The sequence below is a fragment of the Nyctereutes procyonoides genome, unplaced genomic scaffold, assembly GCF_905146905.1.
Source record: "Nyctereutes procyonoides isolate TBG_1078 unplaced genomic scaffold, NYPRO_anot_genome, whole genome shotgun sequence".
In the NCBI taxonomy this organism is placed as follows: domain Eukaryota; kingdom Metazoa; phylum Chordata; class Mammalia; order Carnivora; family Canidae; genus Nyctereutes; species Nyctereutes procyonoides.
This window is the reverse complement of record NW_026575049.1, coordinates 8,954,837-8,980,811: the sequence shown is the minus strand read 5'-3', so window position 1 is coordinate 8,980,811 and position 25,975 is coordinate 8,954,837. Positions and strand designations below refer to the sequence as shown.

Here is a 25,975-nt window from a genome sequence, read left to right as displayed (position 1 = left end):
CTAGCCTAAATCTTGCAGAGTTAAATTTCAGTTAATTCCCTTGCCACCAACCTAAGGATGATGACTTGGAATAATAGGGAAAGCTCTCTGTCACTGAGTTCCTTTTCACTTTGGGCAGGAAACTTGCCCTGTCAGTCATTCTCAACTAGAAAATTGTAGACAGGTCTACTCATCTAATACATGGAGCCTAGTATTCAGATTTGGTTTGCATTGTGGCCCTGGCACTGATATTTTTTAAAGGCATTCCAGGTGAGTGACGCTCACGTGAGAATACTCTCTCTGTTTTGCTTTGCAGCTCTAAAAGTCTAGAACCTAAGTGAATCACAAGCTAAATTTGGTTCATTATTTCAAATACTGATAAAATGTCACATATGAAGAAACAGAGAGCTCGCTCATGCTTTGCCATGCATTTACTGTTACAGATTTAAATTTAGACCAAATCAAAATTGTGGGAAGTTGTGTACTGTCTTCAGCCCCCATCCTTTTCTAAATCAACATCCCATCAGGAACAAACAGACCTGTCTTTTTTATGATCACCTTGCAAAAGAGGAATTGCATAATTGTTTTTATATAAATATGGGTAAACGTGCTGTAATTTATTGTCATCGTTTTCATTTTAAAATTCTTTTCTGAGGAAGTTGTGAATTTCGCCTTGCAAGTAAGGAGGAACTTTGAAAGAAGCCATCAAACTGAGGGAAAGAGTGAGATACTGGAGATTTATCCATCAGCCAGACTGAATAAATCATTTTTAATAGAAGTGAGCAGAAAGGAAGCATTTGCCTTCATCAGAAACAGTGAATGCCTTTTGAGTTTTCTTTGAGGCTAGGTTCCTTATGTTGACCTCTCTACCTGTTCCCAGTTTGGGAAATGCCAGTCTGCTCTACCAAGCAGATACTGGGGAAGATATTGGCAAACTAGGGGCCAGCAGGTGGGCAGCCAGGAGGGTGGTGATGTATAAAGAAATCAAACCAGATGCAGAAAAGTTCAGAAAGCGAAGATGTCCAGCCTGAAGAATATGAAACTTAGCAGGTGTATCATCACTGTTTTCAGCTCCTAGAAAACGTTCCTTGCAGTAGAGAGCATACATTTTTGTTTCACTGCTCTAAATAATAGAACAAGGACCAGGAGATGAAAGTTGGAGGAAGAGAGATATCAGATAAATAATTAGAAAGACGCTTTGAACACCCTATGTGTCCAAATGTGAAACGGGCTGCCTCAAGTCGAGGCCATCTGGTGGGTCTCAAGAAGAGTGGGAAAGCACAGATTATAGGAGGTTCACAAAGGGGTCCTGGATTTAGAAGAGAATTTATAATGCATTACCTTCCATCTTGAAGTTTCTATGTTTCCAAGAATTCTTGAGCAGAAATTGTCTTTATGCAGGATTAAAGTCTCCATTTAAGACTGCAACTGTTTTGAAATAGTCTGTCAAGATTTGCCTAGAATTTTTTGAACAGCCCACCATTAATGGAACGCACTTCAGCCCCTTGAATTTTTTTCTTCTTGTTTTAGATACTGATATACCTTTTCCTTCTTCAGTTGTTGCTTCCTTTACGTCAGCTTGTAGACCGACTCACCTGTATCATAGCCCAGGTTAATTGACACCAGGTATACCCGCCTGCTGGCTGTTGTTCTAATAGGCTGGTATTTGTAAATAGTTCATGCTCTTGTGACACTCGCTGTTAAATATTTTGTATATCACCCCCAAATACAATCATTTTGTATGATTTGTATTGAGGTGGAGACATGGTGACCACAAAAGCATATTCTACATAAAATGAATAAGATTTTGGAAAAAATTTACATGTGTTCTTCTATACCTGGACAAAACATAGTTTCATTTCTCGGCTGGCATTTTGTAAGTGATTCTTTTTAATGAAAGCGTTGTTGAGCTGGTTTTTTTTGTTTGTTTGTCTTTTGTGTTTTTTTTTTTTTTTTTTTTTTTTTTTTTTTTTTTTTTTTTGCTAGGAGGAGCACATGACGATCGAAATAAATCTCGTCCAGTTGTAATAACATGTGTTCGCCCTGGAGGACCTGCTGACAGGTAAACTTCATCCCTCTGTGTTGCTATCCAGATAGATTGAACAAAGCTGGGGACATTGACAGAGATGAATTAGAAATTTCACCTTAAAAGACAGTATGCAAATATGTTGGAATGTGAAAACTGAAATTGTTTGGGCTGTGGAAGCAGGAGTAAAGGTCTGACTCCAGACTCCACACATAACTACCAACTACCCTACGTGTTCAGCAAGTGACTCAAGAGTTCTGAGCTTGTTTTCCTCCACTGTAAAATGTAGATCACAATACCTACCTTTCAAGGTTGCCAATGTTATCAAAAAGACCAGCTAGGGCCTTGCAGGGGACCTATCATGCAATAGAGACTTCATCAAAGGCAGCTGGCTTTTATAAGGCAGGCACTTGACATGCATCATCTCCAGTTGCTAATCTCCTCACCTGGAAAGATAAGTGGTGCTGTTTTGATTGTTACTATTATCAACATTCTTATGATTATTACCTTCTGATAATGATTATGTATGTCAGATGGAAGTGACTTGTACTAAAAGAGAAGGAACATTGCCAGTGTCTAGAGCCCTCTCTTCCTTACTAATTTGAGTGTCTGAAGGGGCAGCTCCTTCAGCTTTCACACATAAACATGGTTGGGGAGAGGGACTCCGAAGTAAACACACAACTTAGCTGTCTCAGGAGATACTTCTCTTTGTATTAATTTCCCACAGCAAAAGTTGACTCCATCAAGGCAGGAGACCACAACTCCTGGCTTTCGGTATTGAAGTCTAGGAGAAAAATGCTCTGATTACCCCTGAGTCTGCACGATGTTTCAAACAAGGATACAATTTTTATTTTTTTTATTTTTTTAAAGATTTTATTTATTTATTCATGAGAGAGAGAGATCCAGAGACACAGGCAGAAGGAGAAGCAGGCTCCATGCAGGGAGCCCGACATGGGACTCGATCCTGGGACTGCAGGATCATGCCCTGGGCCAAAGGCAGACGCTCAACCGCTGAGCCACCCAGGCATCCCAAGGATACAATTTTTAAATCTTCGCTTATGCAATAGAAATAGTAATAATACATATTATTTACTAAGCACTTAACCAGGTGTCAGGAAACATGCTAAGTGCTTGGCAGACATTTTATTTTATCCTCTCGACTGCCTACTAAATGGAGTATTTTTTATCCACACTCACAGGTGACAAAACTGAGGTACAGTATGTTTAAGTGACTTGCCAGTTAGCTAATACATGGAAGAACTAGGATAGGAATTCAGGTTTATTTTCCTTCAAAACTCATGCTGTTAGTTACTTTTCTAAAACGTTTGTGTTTAATAGAAAATAAGAGAATATGAAGATACTGTTTTCTCACCTATGTTCTAGTATGTTTGCCTTGGCAGAGGATAAGACGAAGTCAAAATTTTCATAAACATCTTGACTTTTTCCTTTCTCGTGCTTCTCCTGTGGTTTTTTTTTCTTCCAGAAGTAAATGAGAATATTTCTGTTCCTTGTTAACTTTTAGGTTGAGGTTAACAAAAATGTCAGAAGCAAGCTACTGGTTTGTGAGCAACATACAAACAAATTAATTTAGGATGAAATGGGATCTATTGAGTCAAAATTCCTAGAGAGTTGTCAAGGTGAAAGATATTTCAGAGATGTTTATCCTTTCAAATCCTAAACTTGTAATCCCCCCATTTGATTTTCTCATATCCATGACCCTCCCTGAAGCAGGAAGGTTATGATCTGGGAGGCTCCCTGGCTATGTTTTAGTGGCATCCCTAATGTCCTGAGGCATCTTCTTCTACTGCCTTGAGTATCTGTGGTTACAGCAGAAGGAATAGTATTTCCCTGTCTCTTCCAGGGAATATGAGACTGAAGCAATGTAATGATTGCCAAAATGGCCTGATAAATCAATAGGGAAATTTATAGACTAGGGAAATTTTTCACCAGTGCTCCCTATCGCATTTGGGTTCACTGGTAATAAATTGAATGGAATTAGCAGGCTTTTCTGCTCACCTGGCTTTGGAAAAATAGGTACATGCTATTTCCTGGGCTCTAATTAATCAATTTTAGATATTTAAGCGAGAACCTAAAAAGGGAAAACACGCATTTAGTACTTTTGCACCCCAAGACTTAACCGTGGGTAACTTCGTAATTGACTAATATGCAGTTATTTCCTTATTACTGACTTTCATATTGCAGCAATTTTCTTTTCAGTGTTACCTCTTGCATCTCTTACTCTCACCCTTGATGCTTAAAAGGAAATACATATAGGATGGATGGTAGAAAGTGTGAAAGAACCACTTTGGCTAAGTGACTGTTAATGTGAAACCCCGTTATGTTACACTAATGAAGACTGTTTCTTTGTTCTCCCTTCAGAGAGGGCACCATCAAACCTGGCGACAGGTTGCTTAGTGTGGATGGAATTCGGCTTCTCGGGACCACACATGCTGAAGCCATGAGTATTCTTAAACAATGTGGACAAGAAGCAACACTGCTGATAGAATATGACGTCTCAGTGATGGGTATGTCAGAGACCTGAAATGGTGCTCTCTAAGCCCTAGGTCATGTCATTGCCCATCCCTGATAAACCACTTTGGATTAAGAATGGACTGTTATGTCCTCTGGCAGCAGACACAGTTTCATCAATACTATATCATTACTCTGTTGGGTTCAGGGAGAGGTGAGTGGTACTTTTCAGTGATTTAGAGTTCTTGTGTCAATAGCTTCTATAATAAGGTCCTCATCTGTCAGAGTGTTTCACCTAGCTCTCAGTTCTTCTATGAGGATTACCCTTTGGCAGCAAAGTATTTTCCCCTCCAAATCACAAAAATAGTGTTATTGACTTAAGGGCTGGTACTTTGTCTTTTACTACACAGAGACGGAGGAAAATAGGAGATTTCTTTCCTTCTTGTAACTTCACAGTAGGAAGCTTGCTAATCAGAATCAATGGAAATTACCAATCATTTTATCATTAGGTTTAGAAACAAAGAAAGAAAAGGGGACATGTAGAAACATTGATTAAAATCAATGAGAATCATTGATTAAAATAAAAATACTGTTGAGTGCAGTGTCCTTTTTTAAAAAATATAGTTGATACATGTTACATTAGTTTCGGTGTACAACATGGTGATTGAACAAGCTTATATGTAACGCTATGCTCGCCACAAGTGCAGCTACCATCTGTCACCCTGCAGCACTGTTATAATACCTTTGACTATATTCCTTTTGCCATGCCTTTCATTCCCATGACTTATTCATTCCATAACTGGAAACCTGTATCTCCCACCCTCCTTCACCCATTTTGCCCATCCTCCCACCCTTTTTCCTTCTGGCATCATCAGTTTGTTCTCTGTATTTATGGGCCTGATTGTGCTTTTTGTCTGTTTATTCATTGTTCGATTTCTTTAGATTCCATGTATGAGTGAAATCATATGGTATTTGTCTTTCTCAGCGTGACTTATTTCACTTAGCATAATACCCCCAGGTCCATCCATGTTGTCTCAAATGGCACTATCTCATCCTTTTTTATAGCTGCATTTTATATATATATAAAATTGTATATTTTTTATATATATAAAATTTTTATGTATATAAAATTTTATATATTTTATATATGTTTATGTATATATAAAACACACTGTCCTTATCTATTCATCTATCAGTGGACACTTAGATTGCTTCCATATCTTAGCTACTGTAAATAATGCTGCAATAAACATAAAAGTGCATATATCTTTTCAAATTAGTATTTTCATTTTCTGTGGGTAAATATTCAATAGTGAAATTACTGGACCATATAGTATTTCTAATTTTAATTTTATTTTTTATTTTTTATTTATTTTTATTTAAAAAATTTTTTTTAATTTTTTTAATTTTTTTAATTTTTTTTAATTTTAATTTTTTGAAGAACTTCTATATTGAAGCACCAATTTATATTCCCACCCTCAATGCATAAAGGTTCCTTTTTTTACACATCCTCACCAACACTGGTTATTTCTTATCTTTTTTATTTTAGCCATTCTGACAGATGTGAGGTGATATCTCATTGTGGTTTTGATTTGTATTTCCCTGGTGATTAGTGATGTTGAGCATCTGTTCATGTATCTGTTTTTCATCTAAATGTCTTCTGTGGAAAAATGTTCAGTTCTTCTGCCCGTTTTTAATTGGACTATGTGGTTTTTCAGTGTTGAATTAAATAAGTTCTTTATACCTTTTGGATATTAACCCTTCATGAGATACATCATTTACAAATCTTCTCCCATCTAGTGGGAAGCCTTTTTGTTTTGTTGATCATTTCCTTTGCTGTGCAAAAGTTTTTTTTTATTTTTATGTAGTCCCAATAGCTTATTTTTGCTTTTGTTTCCCTTGCCATAGGAGTCATATCTAGGAAAATGTAGTGTAGTATTCCTTCTTTCAAAAATGACTCCAATAGAAATTAATTCTATTTCTACCCTCACAACTATGGCAAAGCTTGGAAGATATTCTCATCTGGCTTTTAGATGTTAAGAGAGAGCCAAAGTTTTGTGTAATGTTGACTAAGGCAGAAGAATTATGAGATAATGAATTGGAACTTGAAATTGAAACTAAATCATGTTAGAAGTACTTCTTAAAATGATCAGACATGATTATCTGACTGGATTTTACCAGAGAGTTTTATACTGGTGAGACATAGCAGAGAAAGAGGCTTATTCAAAACTGCAAACTCTGTATGATTCATGTAGAACAGTGTTGCTTGCAAGTGTTAATATGTCTACGGGCCTGAAATGTTTTAATGAGCTATGAGATTTCTCTTTTCTTTCTTTCTTTTTTTTTTTTTTTTAGCTATGAGGTTTCTTAAAATATTTAAGTATGAGATTTAAGGAGTTCTTAGCAGAGTAAATGGTATGATATGCTCTTGACATGGAAAATTCAGAAATAAATGAACTTTCCTCCCTCATGTACCTTTCTCTTCCACTCTCTCCTTCCTTCTTTGCTTTTTCTTTCTCTTTTGCTATATCGTTTTGAATTAGATTTGGAGTTCGGTGATTTGGGCTCTGTTTTCACTCCACTGACTTCTGTTATTCTGGACCATGTTACTTATTTCCCTGTGCTGTGGTCACTTCAGTTGTCAAATGGGAATTAACAATGCCTATTTTTAGAGGTAGTTGTGAGTTAAAATTATACAGTAAAATCTATTTTAAATGATGATGCAGTGTATTATTAATATTAAAAATTGAAGCAGATGTTTAACATATTTAATCATTCATTCAGTCCACAAATATTTATTGAGCTAAGTGGCAGGTATCAAAAACCCAAGAGTACTATAAACAAAACAGACTTGGTCCCTGCCCTTATGAAGCTTGCAGTAGATGGAGAGGACAGATAGAACTCCATCAAACATTCATGAAGTGTGATCATTACCTATTATAAAGGGCATGAACTGGATTCTGTGATAGGGAATAAAGGCAGGTACAGGTGAGAGTTAGCAGATGCCAATATAGGGTAATTAGTGAAAAAGTGACATGTGGGCTAACACCTGAAGACTTAAAGGGAACCAGCTCCCAAAAGGAAGACAACACTAGTCTAGAAGCCCTGAGCACTTTACCTCAAAGAGACAAGGGCTCTCCTATGAGAACAAACACCACTTCAGAGGAAATTCCTCCATGTTCCATTATTGCCAGAGTCAGGAGGGGACCGGGTGACCCATCTGTCTGCCTTCACCCCAAATCACACATCCTGAATGATGTTTGACAGTTTCCACACCTCAGAGGTCTCAAATATCCCCCTAATATAGGGAAAAGTGGGCCATCAGGAAGGAAACACATTAAAAAGCCTCTAAGTTGCTAGATATAAGATCAGTATACAACAATCAGTTGCACTTCTTTATACCAGCCAAAAACAGAAGCTAAAATTTTAAGATACCATTTATAATAGCAATAAAAAGGAGTCGATATTACAAAAGTTGCGTATAACTGTATCTGTGCCCATTACACAGATATAGCTATATATAGATATAGATATAGATATAGGCATATACACTAAAAATACTTTAGTGAAGATCTATGTCACATTATTGAATGGGAAGTCTTAATATCTAAGAAATGTCATTTCTCTCAAATGCATCCACAAATCCAATTCTACTCAAAATCTTAAAAGGACCTTTGGGGGGAACTTAATAAGCTATTTGTAAAAACTATGTGGAGTAAGAAAGGTGGGAGGGGAAAAACAGCCCAAAATGTTTTTGAAACGATAGGAAAGCAAGAAAAACTTGTTCTATCCAATATCAAGACTCTTTCTGAAATCATGCCACTAAGTCTATGTAATGTTAGCCATGGGATAATAAAGAGATCAATGGAAGAGAATCGAATACCTAGAAACAAACCACTGTGGATATGGAAAGAGAAGTGTAGTCTTATATAAGTGGGGAGAGGTTGACGTAGTCAGTATGTGATCCTTGGTCAGTTAGTTAGCCACCTGGGGAAAATTCGATGAAATTCCTACTTCGTGCTCTGCTCAAAAATAAATGCTGTGTTTGCATAACCATTTCCCAATAAACTGCTATTACAAATAACTGGAATGAATATCCTTTTACCCAAATCTTTGACTGTATGTAGTTCTTAATTAAATATTTGGCACATCATTCTAACTTGTCCTCCAAAAGGTTATACTATTTTATATTGCTACCAGCAATGTTTTAAGTGTACCTATCCCACCAGAGCTTGTCAACTTTGGATATTATCATTTTTGATCTTTCTGATTTGTTAAGTGAAGATTGCATTTATATTTTAATTTGCTGTTAAAAAATTTATAGTGCAAGTGAATATTTTTTCATGTGGACAGTAGCCAATTTTATTTTGTATTGTATGCTTATATCTTTTATTCATTTTTCTGTTGCTCTTAATTTTTTTATTGGTTTGTATAAACTATATATTAAGGACATTCATCCCTATCAGTTTTTTGAAAAACTTTGTCAGTAGTTTATTTCCTTTTTGACATATTGAAGGTTTTTTTTCCTTCTTGTTTTGATTTAGCACTTTTCTTAGAGTTTAAATATTATTTTTTCTAAACAGTTACCTAATACCCTATTTAACAAAGAATCACATATCTGCTGATTTTTAATTTTTTTAATCATACATTAAATCATTAAATATACTAACCTCAACATCTGCGGCTTTCAATTTCTCACTTGCCAATACTTCTCTATTTAATTGTCTTACTTGGATATTTTTCCAATATCCCCTATAGTCATTCTCTTCTTTCTGTTTGTCTTTCTTGCTTTTTTCCGTTCCTGTTCTTCTAATTTGGGTTAAGGGATAATGGTATCCATAAAGTCAAATAATTAAGAATGATAATTTGAAGAAAGGAAAGGAAAAAGAGTGCCTTAGAATATAGGATACTTTCAATTAGAATTATTCATCAAATATTAACTGAACCTTTATAACAAAAGAAATCCTTTTTTGTAATACTTTTTCTTTTGCAACTTTTGGAGCTTTTCTTCCTCAAAAGGAATAAAATGAGTTCTTGCACAACACAGCCTGTTTACTCTAAGAGGCCCAATTAACATTTCAAACTCTTTATAAGTCAAATTCCCATTAAAAAATAGTATACCACTCTGTTTTTTGTGAAAAAATTCTAACATTTGTAGAATTAATATTTGATAAACCTCCAAAATTAACTTTATCAAATTTTTAACAAGATCAGAGCAAAAAGGATTTTTTAAATTTAAATTCAATTTGCCAACATAAAGTATAACACTCAGTGCTCATCCCATCAAGTGCCTGCCTCAAAAAAGGCATTTTAATGGGAAATTATTTAGTCAACCAGAACTTTGGTACCAAAGACATTGATATTTTCTTTGTTGAATGTAAGAATTAATCATATTCTATATCTCCTAAGAATGTAGGTCAAGTACTAGTCTAAAGATTATCAATTCTTTTTATACATAATATATTCATCAAATCCTAATGGAAAATGCGTTGAGATAGGCATTAGATTATATTGATTCCTATTTTGTACTTTTATCAATCTCCCTTGATGTTATACTCAATGATTCCATTTCTTTGTATTATCTTTTCCTTCTATCAAATAAAAATAATGATATTTAGCCTATACAGCTCATTAAAACAAAGACATTCATTTCTAAAGGAAACTAGGAGATATTTAGAAATACAAAGGAAGTAAATTTTTGAAAGCATGTATAAAGCTCGAAGTTTATGGGCCTCCATTCAGATACCTTCCTATCACTCTTAGGTAAAGCTAAATAGATGCAAAAATTGCAATAGAAAACTTAAGATCTTAAATTAAGAAAATGAGGATCAATAGCTCAACAGTATATGAGGACACCATCAAGTACAAATAGCAGAAACCCAATGTAACCAAAGGTCAGGATGGAATTTATTAACCTCCAAAAGTCAGGAGTTCAAGGTGTCTCCTGGCTTACAAGTTCAGTAATATCATAGGCATCCTGTCTCTCCTTGCCTAGAAAAGGCTTTCGTTATCTTATGATAAGATGGCCCCAGCAGCCACAAGTCTATATTATCTTGAAAGGTTATGATGCCAGAGAAAGAAATGAGACTGGATCACCCCTAAAAGATTCCTAGTAACTTAGCTTGAAGCAAATGCTGACCATTACACTAATCACTATGTCCAGCGATATAATATACTCTTTGCTCTTTTGGTAGGGGAGGCAGGAATGTATGATGAACAGCCCCAACAGAATACGGCGCTTCCCCAAAGCAAATGGTGTTGACTTGATGAAAGTAATAGATGACCTTTTGAGGACATATTTTAATGTTAAATAATATATTCCCACTAACATGAGTTATATTCCCTCTAACATGAGAGTTTCCCTTGCTTCATATCCTCAACAGCACTTGGTTTTCTCAGTCTGTTTCATGCTAACTCTTTTGATGTATGTATAGTGATATCCCAACTTTAAGTTTAGTGTACGTTGCCTCAATAAATAGCCATGGAGCACCTTTTCATTTGCCCATGGGACATACTTGTTGCAATGATTTTACTTTTAGTACTTTTATTTATATACCATTAAATGTATGATGCACTATATCTTAGAAGAGTGTGTGTATCTATAATTAGATATAAATATTGATTTTATGTATTTATATACAATTAAAAGTACATAATTTCTAAGTGTGTGTGCGCGCGCGCGTGCTGTGTGTGTGTGTGTGTGCACATGAGGCACTGTAGTGGAGTGAGACAGAGGAGAGAGGACTGAGCTCTGAGGTTCTCCAAAAGTGGCAAGTCACAGGTTAGGAAGGTGAAGAGGAATCTGTAATATAAGTAGGGAAGGTGCATCCAGTGATGGAGATGGAGAATCAAGGCAGAGTGTTGAGTCACAGAGGACAGATTTTTCCTTTGCAAAATGGTAGTAATTATACTACCACACTCACTAGTTGCTGCGAGAAGCAAAAGAATTAATACATATGCAGTGTTTGGCACAGAATATGTGGCCAGTAAATATGCACTATTTAAAATGTTTATAGGAAAAAGCACCCCCACTTTATTATTGTTGAAATGTATTACCAAACAACTGGGTCTGAGAGCTCTGCTGTTGGAAATCATGTAACATAAAATACATGGAGAGCATGAACATCTGAAAACAATGACTTCATTAAATGTAGTGTCTTTTGAAGTCAAACAAAGTTAGTGGAATCTTGGCTCTCTGTTGGCCTTGGACAAGTTATTGAGCCTCTCCAAGTTTCAACCTTCCTTTCTCTAAAGTAGGGATGATAATGCCACTTCTACAAAGGTTTGATGGATTGAATGAATGTATATAAAGTGCTTACCATAACTAAACTAAACTGTATTGAATACTGGGAAATTAAAGTTGACTATTTCCATGCTCAACTTGCCTAAAATGAACCTCAGGCCTCCCATTAATACCTGGGATTAAGAAGCAGCTGAAGCTTTATTCTGTGACAATACTGAGTCATTAATAGAAAGAATTTTTGAGAAATAATGTGTTGTAGATCATTTTATTTTCTAAAATCCATCAAAACACTTACTTTACTTAAAACTTTGCTGAAAATATTTCAAAAATATGTTTCTGATAATGTATTTAAAATTAAAGATACTTGAGTCTTTGGAGAGCACACAGGTATCTCAAGGACATTGTTCTGAACATCAGTCTTTAGATTAGTATTACAGAGTCAAGAGGTTTCAAAGATTATGCCAAATCTGTACTGATATAACTTATTCAGGATTTTTAAAAATTATAAGATCCTCTAATAATTATTTATTTCATAATTTTCCTTTTTCTTTCATGGGAAGAGCTGTGGAGAGCCATCAGTTAGTATGGATTTCTTGTTGGCTGTATTAAACAAGGCTCACTGTAGTATAATTTAAATAAGATTTCTTTCTAAGAAGCAGTAATCATTATCATTTTAGTAGATGTCAAGTGTAACCAACAAATTATCATAGTTGATCATAAAGATGAAAAGATACTAAAATGTTTTCTCAAATACTGTGAATTTTTCCACTGTTGTGCCTAATATTTACTGTTCCCATACATAGACCTTTCAAAAATATTATATATAATATTATAATATATATACTATATATATATATATGTATATATATCTCCAAGTCCAATCCACCTCCTTGCCTGATCCTATTATTTACTTCACTCAGTTTCTCTCATTTTATTTCCTTTTGAACCCCACTAGCACTTTCTTGGCAACTTGTGAGGGATTTACATTTTGTCTTGGTTATCTGTGAGTTTTTCTATTGTGCCTCTAGGTTTCATAGACTCCTTGGGGACACTAACTGAATCATCTCCTTTGCTCTTTTCTATTGCATTCCACGTGGAGTCTCCAGACATACATAGGATGCTCTTAATGATCATTGTGGATTGAATAATGCAGTCACCTATGGATTAGCTATTCTTGTGGCTAAGCATCTAATGATGTGTACAGAATATAGCAAAACATCAGTGTTTATGTGGTAGGTTTAAAATGAAGTTACTTCATGAGATCACCCTACATTGCAGAATGACATTATGAATTTTTAAATCACAAAACCTCTTAATCTACCTTTCCTGTGTTCCTGTAAGCCTCTGACTCTCCTTTTAACTATTTCTCTGCTCATCTTCAAGCCTTTCCTTTTATTAACCTGGAATAAGCCAGCTTGCAAAACCAAGAATGCTGGGAAAAAATTGTTATCCTTTCCTTGGAAATGCTCAACTGTATTCTATGTTTGCCCAGATGTGTGGATAGTCCTTATTTATATTCAATCCTTGGTAGTCGTCAAGTACTGTTTTATTAGGGATCGATTTGAATGTTATGAGTCTTTGTGAAAAAATTACTAACTCCTTTGCAATCAAAAGTATAGGTTTATTGGTGTTAACACAACTGGATCATGGCTATGCTTTGCATGTCATTTTTTCAGAATACCAAGATTAAGATATAACACTCCACCATTGACTTCTGAGTCACAGGTACCAAGAGTAAATTGGCCACTATTTGTACGTTCTAATCAGTTTCTTCCAGATGATATCAATGTACTAGAAACGTAATTTTTCAAGGGCTCCCAGAAGTATTTATGACACATGTGCTTTCTTTGTGGGTCACCAGCATAACCTCCACTTCATAGAAAATTTCACAAATGGAAGACCAGAGAGATTTCTATATAAAAAAATCTAATTTTCAAATGGCAACGGCCATTTATTTGGAATGTTATTTTTCCAAGATAAAAGGTAGATTTCCTTATAATTTTTTTATCTAAAAAATGAATTTTTGCAAAATCCTCTCATTCCCATTCATCTAGTTCTCCCATATGTATTCAGACTCAGAGCCACTTATCATATATTTATGGGCACAAAAGAAGTGGATGAGGAGAGTTACCTTAAATGAGAAAATGGATGTTTTTTATTTTATATTACTAGATTATCATAGATGTGCTTTTAACTTTACTTTTTTATTATAGTACAAGATGCAAACAGGAAAGTGCTGAAACTGTATTTGTCCACCCTGTTGAATTTTCACTCATGTATTCTCCACCCAGTCACTGCTCCATCTCTCTCCTCAGTACCACCCCATCTTCCTAAACCACAAATTTTTTTCTTGATTTGTGAACTGCATATAAATGGAATCATATAGTATATTTCTTTCGTATTGGGCTTTTCTTGTCCAAGAGTATGTTTTTGAGATGCACTCCTCCTGTTACCTGTAATAGTAATTCATTCTTTTTTATTGTCATTATAGTTTTCCATTATAGCCCTAGATCACAATTTAGCCCTTCTCCTTGATCATTTGGATTTTTTCCAGTTTAGACTTTTATAAATAATGCCACTGTGAACATTCTGGCATATGTCTTTTGGTGAACACAAATATATATAATGTGCATTTCTGTAATGTTATGCCTAGGAGTGGAAATACTAGGCCATAAATTACATTTATGCCCACCTTAAGCAGATAGTGCTAAACAGTGTTTCAGAGTGGTCGTACTAATTTTCATTTCCACTAATCATTTTGCTTCCCTCACACCTTCACCAGCAATTGGCATTGTCAACCCTTTCCATTTTAACCACTCTGAGGGTGTGTGATGATATCTCTTTGTGGCTTTAACGTCTATTTCCAGGTGAATAAGGATGTTGGGCACCTTTTCATTATTGGCCATCTGGATGTCCTCCTTTTTGATGTGCTTGTTCAAGTCTTTTGATTCACTTATTTTTTTCTATTAGGCAACTCTAGGATTATAAATTTATGTGAATCCTTTGTACATCATATGTACAAACCCTATTTTAGTTACGTACGTTATAAATTAATCCTAAATGCTACATGGAAAATAAATGCCAAAATTGGTAGATTTAAGCCGTAGCATTCCAATAAACTGCTTGGGGTTTTTTTGGTTGTTTTGTTTTGTTTTGTTTTGTTTTGGAAATGCCCTAAGATTTAGACATACAGAAGCCTAGAAGACGATGTCAAATTCCATCTAGTTCATCCTACCACATTCACGTAGATATTGTCATTGGATTTTAGCACTATATTAGTATTAGCCATTGCTGTGTGGAAAATATTAGTATTAACTAGTGCTAGAGAGCAAAATATCACAAACTAGTGGCTTAAAACTACAACTATTTTATCATCCCACATGTTTGGCAGAGTAGTAGAGATGAGAGCTGAGCTGCTCAGCCTAACTCAGCATGGCCTACTCTCAGTCCCTCTCATATGAGCCACTGTTGGTTCTCCATTCTGCTCACTACTGGGCCTGCTTCCTCATGCTTATTACATCCTGATTCTTTTCTTGGGTTCGGCAGAAGATATGTCCTTTGAAAGCTCATCCTAAGTAAGTTACTTTTTAGTTTCTGGGTCTCTAAAGTAATGTGGATAGACAGATTTTAGTGCAAGAGGTACTCATTAACATTTTTGAATGACTCAGTAACACTAATGTAAGTATAAAATACAGTAGAACATCAATCACGAACTCGTTCCTTCTAGGTGTTTAGTGTTATATTAGGTACTAAGGAGATGGGTAGTGGTATCAGAGAAGGAGTAATATAGGCTCGCAATTTAATATCCACCTTTTAAGAGTCCCTTTTACTTTATTTTAGGGGATATCCCTTGTGATAGAATCAGAAGGGTCATTTAAGTCTTTTGGACACTGTTCCTCACTTGTGACATGAGGAGACTAGACCACATCATCTCAAAGTTTCTTCCAGCTGTAAAAGTCTGTGTCTTTGAATTTAGTAACTTCTCACAAAAGATTTAAGAAGTTGTACCATTCTTTTCTCAATAATGTAACACCAAAGTAAAATACTCTAAAATAGTTTAAGCTAACATTTAGCTGTAGTTCAAATTGAACTAAAATGGTTACAGCTAAAACGCTATCTAAAAAGGAAAGTTGGTCTTTTCCCTTGCTAATCAAAACAAACCCAGCAATCTCATTGACAATTACAATTTCCTTGAGATTTCTTCCCAGCATTTCTGTAATAGGCATAAGGCCAAGTTGCTGCTCTGAAGCCATTATCTGCAAGAATCTTGATCTTGGCATTCTGAGACATTAACAAATTAATGGAAAATGGCTTAAAATTCCCTCAATTTCAAATTGAATATTATGCTTCTAAAATTAAGCATGTCCCCTAAGGGGAAAATTAGCCTGTTAAATTTAGTATATTTTAGAAAAATGAAAAACTGACTGAATTCTGTCAGGAGATCTCTTTGCATGCTAAGTTTCTCTAAGGTCACGTACATGTATTAGGTAGACGAGAATTGCACTTCCTATGAAGCAGGGTAGTAGATAAGTACTTTGGTCGATCATAAGGTCAGTTCTTGGCCATTTTTTTAGAGTTCTACCCAAGTACCAATCAAGGTTACTTTTCTCTGTGATTGGATACTAGTTTTATAATTCCTTGCTGTCAGATGAGCACCAAACAATCTTTTACTGGGGAAAAATTCTTTTTCTTTGTGTCTTTTCATATCTTTATACCTTCCATTAACCACTGTGTATAACTGTAGGCTATAGCTTCCAAAGAAACAGATGATCATAAACTCCCTGTGAGACATGAAACTCTTCTACCTTTTTTCTCCATGTTTTAGTTATTTTTGCTCAACAGCATCCACTTCAGGGCCTGATATATAGTAAAATTATCATTTTTTAGCATTATTTGTGGTATACTAATAGGTGTTAAAGTATCCGGTTGACTCCCAACCATCATAAATACGAAGGGGGTAAGCTACATTTCTACTTGTCTCTGAGGCTATGATACTGAATTTGGCTACCGGATGCCACTGTCATTATCACTCATCAGGGTGCATTTGCTTGATATGTTAGCACCCACTCTCGTACCCTGCCCCCTGGATCTTCTATATGATCCACAATCGTAGTGAGCGAAACTGCCCTGAATCTGTCTTCATGAAGTCCGGAGATCAGAGCATTTTGTAAGGACCCTCTGGTTTCCTTTAAAGATGAATGAAGAATTTTCCACTGTGAATTCTCAGAAGCAGACTGAGATCAAACTTTTCATACCCAGTCTCTTCTTTCTGTAGATTCTAGTTCTCATCACCTGAAGGCATTGTGTTGGTAGTAAAATAGGAAACAGAAAAGCCAGCAGGTTTTCACCTGATATCTGAGGGCACTACTCATAGATAGATAGATAGATAGATACTTTCGAGCAGTAATCCCACTCAAAATCAGTAGAGCATCTAATGGAGTAATTCACAATGACTTCTGAATGAAGTAATAGTAGTAATAGTAATAGTAATGAAGTAAGTAAGTAATTCAGAATGACTGCTGAACAGACCATACCTCCTACAGAATTATTTTATTTTAAAGCAAGTATAATGCAAAGAGCCAATCCTAAAGTTTTCCCTCAACCTCTTTACGTTTCTTGTCTCTGAACATATTCTCTCACAATGTTATCATCTATTGGGACAACTACCACCATCCTCATTTGGACATCTCCCCACTCATTAGCTATAAAGTAAAGTTCAAACTCTTTATACTGAGACTCAGGCTGTACCCAAACTTTCCCTGACCTACCTTTCTAGCTTTGTTTTTTGTTGTATCTCCGGAAAATCCCAAGCTTCATTCAGCCCCACTGGACATTTAATCATTTGTGAACGATGTTTTACCATTTTTGTGTGTTTCCTCATGGCTTTCATCCCACCTGTACCGTGTACTGATTAAAAGGACTCAGGTTTGATTCCTGGCACTGCAACTTACTAGGTGTGTCACCTTTCTAAGCCTCAGGTTCCCCATCTGTAAAATGGGGTTTCATCACAGCAGCGCCTTCCTATGATTACCGTGGTGATTAAAGTTGATAATACATTTAAAGCATTTGGCATATAACTTGCCCATATAGAAATAAAAAATCTGCTTTTATTATCATTATTTTTGTTGTTCTGTGAGCTTTCTCACTCTGTTTCAGCCTTTCAACTTCTATTTCTTGAAGCTACATCTAGCGAGTCCAGCTGGGAGCAACCTCTCTGTCATTCTAACTTCTATGATGTCTTTTTTTATACACCTCTTTTTTTGTTTTAAAGATTTTACATATTTATTTGAGAGAGAGAGTGAGAGAGCACAAGCAGAGGGAGCAGCAGAAGGAGAGGGAGTAGCAGGCTCCCTTAGAGCAGGGAACCCCAAGGATGGCTCTATCCCAGGACACCAAGATCATGACCTAAGCCTAAAGCAGATGCTTAATGGGCTGAGCCACCCAGGCGCCCCATACATCTCTTTATAGTCTTTACCCCACTGAGTTTAGTACTGTCGTTGTTTATGTGCGTGACTCTCTTCTAGGAGATTATAAACTCCTTGAGGGCAGGGACTATTTCATACCCATATTGTATCCTCTGCTGTGCCCTATACCTGGAAGATACTATTTGTCTCTTGGTTGACTGAACAAATGGATGAACAAATAAATAAGGAGTAATTCACGTTAAGTCTACATTTCCCCTAAATGTAATAATATTCAAAATACCTTCTCATGTGCTTAGAACACGTTTAGCCTACAGGGCACTTCACCATCCCTATCCTAGTTTATCCTTCTCTTACCTCTATTACACCATGCTTCCTCTTGTTGTTTGAGAAAGCCTGAAAGGATGATGTTGACCATGCGAGTCTGAGGCTTTCTGATTACCAGAATCTACAGGACTTCTACAACAGGTCGGTTCATAAGCTGGTAAATTCATTTGCACTTTAAGTGAACAAATCAAACCATGTGCTTCATGATCATCACACATTTAATGTTTAATGCTGAAGAAATATTTACATTTCTAGAATATTAGGTAAGAGCTTTGTAGTTAATGTTTGCGTATGTTGGGCAACTCTTTGTTCCCTCTCAGGAGACCAACCTTAAATAAAGTCTTTGCCCTAAGGTACAGTTCTCTTCATGGTGCTGGGTTTGGGTTTGTTTTTTTTTTTAAGGTTTATTTATTTGTTTGACAGAGAGAGAGAGAGAGATCACAAACAGGGGTGGGGGCGGAGGAAGATGGAGAAGCCAGCTCCCCACTGATCAGGGCTCCATCCCAGGACCCCAGGATCATGACCTGAGCTGAAGGCAGACGCTTAACCCACTGAGCCCCCCAGGTACCCCCACTCCCAGTGCTGTTTTTCACAGAGCTCCCACAGCCACAGACTAAATATTCCTAATTTTCTCTTCCTTGTGGTACACAGAAAGAACCTTTCATTTCAGTTAGAGGTTCAAGGCTAAATCAAGGATGTTAGAGTTATTATTACTGTTTTTTATATACCTTGTGTTGAAGGAAAGAAAGGATTTTGGCTGTTTGAAAAATGAGAAATCTAACGTACGTGATTTGCCTGGATGACACAGTTATTATAAGTGTCAAAGTCAAATTTCAGCTTTTTCTCTACCATGCTATGCCACTATTAGCAAATTATAGTGATAGTAACTGCCATTTTCCAAGTACCTGTTCTGTTCAAAGCATTTTATAAACATTATCTCACTGCAGTCTCACCTTCAGAGGTAAGGGCGTATGTATCCCCATTGCAGGAAACAGAGAAAATAAAATAATTTGCCTACAGAGAGTATAACAGAGCCAGAATTCAAACTGTTATGTCTGATTCCAGAAGCTTTGCTTAAAGCGATTTAACCACCAGAGCAGTCTTAATGGCACATTTATAGGATAATCCCTGGAGCTAACTGTTGAGAACTGAACTTGAATCCTCCCCTTGGCCCATTCTCCCATCTTCCCCATCTCAGGTGGTGGTACCTCCATCTGGTCCCCAGCCAGGCCCCTGGGCGAGGCTTCATTTTCCCTCCCCCTGTTCACACCCAGCCCGTGCTTCTCCTGCAGTTTCCCAGCTCAGTCCACTTTGGCTCTCGACGCACTTGTCCTTGCCTCTCACTCACAGATGCAGTGGGTCCTCTGCACCTTATCCTTTCTCTCCCAGTCACTTCCTGGCTGGCCTGTCTCCTCTTCACCCGCTCCCACTCCCGGGCAAATCTGTGCTCCTGCAGAAGCCACAGCCACCTTTCCATGCACGCACCACACCAGGCCCCCTTAACCCAGTGTGGCCCCACTGCACTTCCAATAAAGGTAGACTCTGGCCTATGAATCCCTGCATGTTCGGACCCAGAGCTGTCCCCACCTCTACCCTCCATGGTTTCCCAGAAGCTCTCTTCTCCTGGAGTCCCAGGGCTCCTTTTTCTTAAAGTCCCTCCCCCATCACAGGCTCCCATCCTCAGGGACTTTGCCAGTTCTGTTCCCCCTGCCTCAGCCGTGATTCTCCAGCCCTTGCACATGAACACACTCTTCATGCAGCTATTTTGAACATGATTTTTAATGTCTCTGCTTCCCTGTCCTACTTCCTCTGAGAAAACTTCCCCTGCACCTTCCCTGTTTCAGTTAGGCCTCCCTATTTTACTTGCCCCAGGGAAACCTTACTTTTCCTTCACAGTAGTTATCACCATTATAATACTAATTTGTTGGTGAGCTCATCCAGGTCTCCTCCACCACTCTCTAGGCACCAAAAGGGCGGGGACAGGGACACCATATATTTTTCACCACTGTATGCACAGTATCTGTGTGATGAATGAATGAAATACAAACAGCTTAAGGACGGTGCATCTACTTTACTTCACTAAATTGGGAATAAATATGTACTCATCTTGGAAAAACTCCAAAGGTAATATAGTAAAAGGTGCAAAAAAAAAAAAAGGTGCAAGAAAGTCTTAAGTAACCACCTCATGTTCCTATTCTGATATCCTTACTCATTCTTCTCTTCCTTTCCCTCTGCTCCCCTTTCCCTTACCTCTTTCTTTTTCTCCTCCCCCCTCCTCTCTACTCTCCCCTTCCCTGGCCACTACCCTCCCTCTCCTTCCTTTCCCTTCCCTTCCAGAAGCATTTCCTCCAGGTAATAGACAAAAGCATCAGGGTGCCTGAATCCCAGAGAGCTCCTTAGAAGGGTTTCTGGTGACTCCCTGGCCCCTGCCTGCAGTGGATATCCTGCCCAAATTTTCATTAGCTATTTTCAGTGATTCTGGAACACCACAGCTCTAGAGTCAAACAGTAAACAGTAGTCTGCAGATAGAGACTTTTAGGGAATGTATCAGTCTCCCCCCTAATTAGGTGCACTAGGGTACAAGCAACAAATGATTTCTCTACAGTTCTTCAAAGATTGGGAAGTGCTGGGATTAGAGTACAAAGTGGCCTGTATCACCCTGTGGCCAGCCCTCCTCTTCTAGAAGACCCTTGTTTTACCAAAGTAGCAAATGTGAGTCTTTATGATCGAAGTTCCTAAATCCATAGCTTCTGCAAGTTGACCTGCTATGGAGTCTTGGCTGGTTGAAAGCTCAATCTGCAGTTGAGATCATTTGAAGATCCTATTGTTATTAATTGGGAATGTAAATCTGTTGTGCTCCCTGTCCAACCTCTGTCATATTCCATCCCTTTCACAGAGACCTGAGCCTTGCAGACACTGGTAAGAGGAAGATTCTCTTAGACACTCCTAGATGTGATCCCAGATAAGCATCACATATTTGAACAAACAAGTTCTTGAGACCTGATATGTTGGGCTCATTGGAAACTTCGATCCTGGCATTATGTTTAAGTTTGTGGCTTTCAAGAGGCTTTAAAAATAAATACTATTAAGCTACATACATTCTCTCTCTCAGAGAGGAGGGAGGGATGGTTCTCATTAATTCACAAGAACAAGGTCGGGTACTCCAGCAATATTTCAGCAGCACACATGGAAAATCTCACCGGCCTTCTTGCCTTATGCACTTGAGTTCCTGGCTGTTGGTTGCCTGCTTCTTAAGACCTCTTTGCAATTTTGCTACATACTCCATCTGAGATGTCTCACACTGTGGAGACATGCTTTGGGATGCTCTAGGACCTCTTACTTCTCAAGAGATGAATGATTTCCTTACTTGAATGCGTCTGGTTGAGTCCCTTAAAGGATAGGTTTGTGCCAAGTGGGACATTTACCTTGCAGAATCTGCCTCATTTGAGCCCTCCTATCCAAACAGAATAGTAGTAGAATTTTGGCAGCCTTACCCTCAGAATTCTCATATTCAGGAGGGCATTTGGGACCCAGAGGTAGGTTTTAGTGTGGTCATTCCAGCTGAAGATCTCATTTGGCAGATACACTAAATATCCCATCTGTGAAAAAAATGAAAATTAATTTAATTTTCAAAACCGTACAGTTCAGAGGTTCCCATGTAGGTGTTTCTTGAGTACCTTGTCTGAGATACGGACTCATTAGTTATAGATTATAAAACCAAATCCATAGCAGTGTAATCTGAAATTGCAGAGAGAGAGGAATACTGAAATCATTTACAGTATTTAAAGCTAAATAAGTGGAAAGACACATGGAAATCGAACTGATGATATACTAGAATACTGTCCAGCTCTGTCATCCTGCTTCTCCTTTCTCTTCTGTTAGAATTTTCTCTTAATGACAACATCACTGCATCGTACATTCGAAAAACATTTAAACACTTCTTTAAACTCACTTGAAAAATAAACATATAAGTAATAAATTAATTCACTGTTATAAGAATATTTTATCTTTCTGTAGCTAAATAAAAAAAGTAATTCTTCACATTAATTAGGAAGTTAATTAAGCAGCATAGGTGACATCGGCATATCCTAGGTTTATCCCAGGGAGTAGCAAAGAAGGAGAGAACTAATGATTTGTGTAGGGTTCATTTCTGCCAAGCACTGTGCAAAGTACTTTACCTATTTTATCAATTCTAATTGTCATAGCAGTCTTGTGACATACGAATCATTATCCTTATTTTTCATAAATGAAGTAATTGTCTTGAAGAGGTTACACTTACTGCCTAAATTCACACAGATAATATTGTGTTAAACCTAGGATTCAGATTGACCTCACAAATCTGATCATGTGCCCACAGAAGACTGACAGTCATTATAACCAATGTATGAAACAGTAAATATTTTAAGTGTGGACAAAAGCTTTGAAAGCAGAGAAAAAGTAATGAAATACAACTTTATATATTCTAAACCAAAAATCTTGAAATTGAAATGTAAGACTCAGTTAACATTCTTTCAAAAATAAAAGACCTCCAGGGAATATTTAAAAATAAAAATGAAATCTGATTATTTAAAATATAATCATTTGAGGGGCACCTGGGTGGCTCCATCGGTTAAGCCTGTGACTCTTGGTTTTGGTTCAGGTCATGATCACAGGGTCCTGAAATCGAGCTCCACGTCAGGCTGTGTACTCAGCATGGAGTCTGCTTGTGATTCTCTGCCTCGCCCTCAGCTCCTCTTCGTGCTCATGCACACACACTCTCTCTCTTTCTAAAAGAAATAAATAAAATCCTTCAAAAAAATAGTAAAATGTAATCATTTTAGGCTTAGGTGCATTATTGAGCAAGAAAAAAAATCCCAGAACATCAAATATTTAATATTAAGCACCTAACAGTTCTGAGTAAGAGGAAGAAAGTAGACAGTGAATTAATTATCTACTACTGTTTAATCACTCAAGCATTTTTATTGATACAAATTATTGTAAAGCTACTCAGACTAAGAGAGTGAGGCCTAGGAATCCAGATATCCTTTCACCTATTTTGTCTTTGGCCTCTTAAAATCTCGTGCCTACCCAGAAACATCTTCACAGATTCCCCAGCACTGCATCTACAGCCCGAATCTCCATAGCCAACCAGAGGTGTTAGGTTCTAGCTATCTCCAAAGACAGAAGAATAGATAGTTCAGGAAAAGGAAGACAAGTATACTCGCAAGGTAGGGTCTCGGCTCACTTCCTAACATAATAAAGACATCATGAGTGATATCATGGCACCATCATCTGAGTCAGGGTTCCACAATGAAGGACTTCGAATCGAACAGTTTGTTAGCTCTTGACCTTTCGCAAAGGCTCTCACCTCCTTAATTCGACAGTCATGCACAAAATGTGCTTGGACTCCACAGATTCTCAAGTTCACCACAGAACTTCTTGGCTCTTCTTTCTGCTGTGTGCACTGGTTTAGAGAAGTTCTCTACTTTCATCTTTTGAAATATTTCAGGAGTCGTTCCAGTTTCTCTTATGGTAGCATAAAAGGCCATTTGTCACCTTCAAACACCCTCTCTGGCCAAGAAACAGATGCCTATAGAAGACCTATCTAACTGTGTAAGTGAAAAGAGGAGGTTCAAAACATGCTTCTGAAGACATATAAGGCTCCCAGGAGATGGTATTCTCTAAAGTTTCACCACAATGAATCTCAGCATCATCTGCTTGGACCACTATCCAACGCTGGAATCCCTTCAGGACCTTCCTTACCAAGCTCTATTTGAACACTTCTAATAGCTGACTGCTTCCTGCCAACCAAGCCCTCAGCCTCAAGTAGGAGTCCTCCACCCTTAATGCACCTGGAGAGCATTTAAAATGACCATCCCATCCCAGAGGGTTGTGACAAAGAGAACATGATGATATATATGAAAGCACTTTGTAAACTACAGCTCACAGTGAAGATGGAAGGCATATCATCACTTAGGCTAGTAAATAATTTCTAAGTATTTACCCATCATTATAACCTGTCTAAACTTTTTTTAGATCTGACATCCAAATTATTTTCTATCTTTTCCAGCTATGTCAAACTTTTCTAATGAGAAATTTTACTTATTTATGATTAAGAAGCCAGTATTTATCGAGGACCCACCAAATTCAAAACACTAGACTCTGTGCTTATTACTCCTATTCAGTGGTCACCATTGTCCCCAGCTGAAGGGGCAAGGGGTGCTTTTAGTGCCTCTGCACTGTTGATATCCTTGTGAGACTTCCTTTGCTTCTTCATTGGCAAGGCATTATGCTTTCTTCTTTTTTAAGTTTTTATTTATTCATGAGAGACACAGAGAGATAGAGAAGCAGAGACACAGGCAGAGGCGGAAGCAGGCTCCACACAGGGAGCCTGAGGCTGGACTCCATCCCGGGACCCCAGGATCACGCCCTGGGCTGAAGTCAGATGCTCAACTGCTGAGCCACCCAGGTGCCCCCCGCATTATGGTTTTAATACATGATGGTCACTTTATTTTTCCTTGTTTTTCATCTAGCCATGTCTTTGGGTCTATACATTTGCCCAGTGTTGCTTTCCTTAAGTGCTATCTTTACCTCCTATAAACACTCAAGGTGAGTCAAATACATAGATGCTTTAAATTTTTCTAAGTACATTTTGGCAATGTACAAGTAAATTGGCTTTTAGGATGTCTGTGTGGTTGGTATTCATTTGTCTTATTTCAGACCTGGTTCCTAGGGAACTAGGATCCCTTTTCTTAACTGTATACATAAGGCCAAATCTAGCACAGGAGGCCAGAGAGAATCCGTATCTTGCTATTGAGCCCTTTCCTCTTACTGACCGACTCTAATTCTTAGTCTTAGGAGGTTAAGAATCCTGAGTAGTAGGAATTCTTTTTCAGGCTGACAGACACTTATTCCTACTTAGTAGTTTCTCTGCCTCAGCAGAATCTGATGGAGATTCATCCCATTTTTTGTGTGGATCACTTATACAGCTCAGAAAACCTGACACTGACTATTTTTAGACTGAGGAGGAATCAGACTTTTGGAGAGTGATGATAAGGAATATGATAATTACACCGTAGCCCTGTGTAAATGCCAAATCTTTTTAACATTCAGGGCAAAGAATTTTTCACTTTGTGGCAAATATTTCTACTTTCCTGTTGGTGCTGGTCACTTAAATGCCAGGTTCATTTGACTGTGTACGTTTTTTAAAGCAAATAGGACACAAATTTTGTGAGTTTCCCAAAAGCTTGCTCCTGGTAGATAGAATTATGCTCATTTTTAAAAAGTCATCACATTAGTACTGACAGTGGAAATGGAAGCTTCTGGAGCTTATGCAGTAAGAGACATGGCATTGTCTACAAAGTGTGCCCTGACTCACTATGCCTGAGCTCATAAATTTCTTTTTTTTTAAGACTTTATTTATTCATGAGAGACCCAGAGAGAGGCAGAGACACAGGCAGAGGGAGAAGCAGGTTCCCTGCGGGGAGCCCGATGGGGCACTTGATCCCAGGACCCCGGGGTCACCACATG

At 37.5% G+C, this 25,975-nt stretch overlaps 1 protein-coding gene across 2 annotated transcripts in view; it reads left to right on the top strand.

Moving 5' to 3' along the window:
* Positions 1 to 25,975, top strand: part of GRIP1 (glutamate receptor interacting protein 1) — a 657,668-nt gene that overhangs the window by 524,982 nt on the left and 106,711 nt on the right. For both annotated transcript variants that reach the window (XM_055329099.1, XM_055329098.1), the window contains exons 6-7: positions 1,966 to 2,041; positions 4,385 to 4,530. In XM_055329099.1, the coding sequence (XP_055185074.1) occupies positions 1,966 to 2,041; positions 4,385 to 4,530 (222 nt within the window). The remainder of the gene's footprint in view (positions 1 to 1,965; positions 2,042 to 4,384; positions 4,531 to 25,975) is intronic.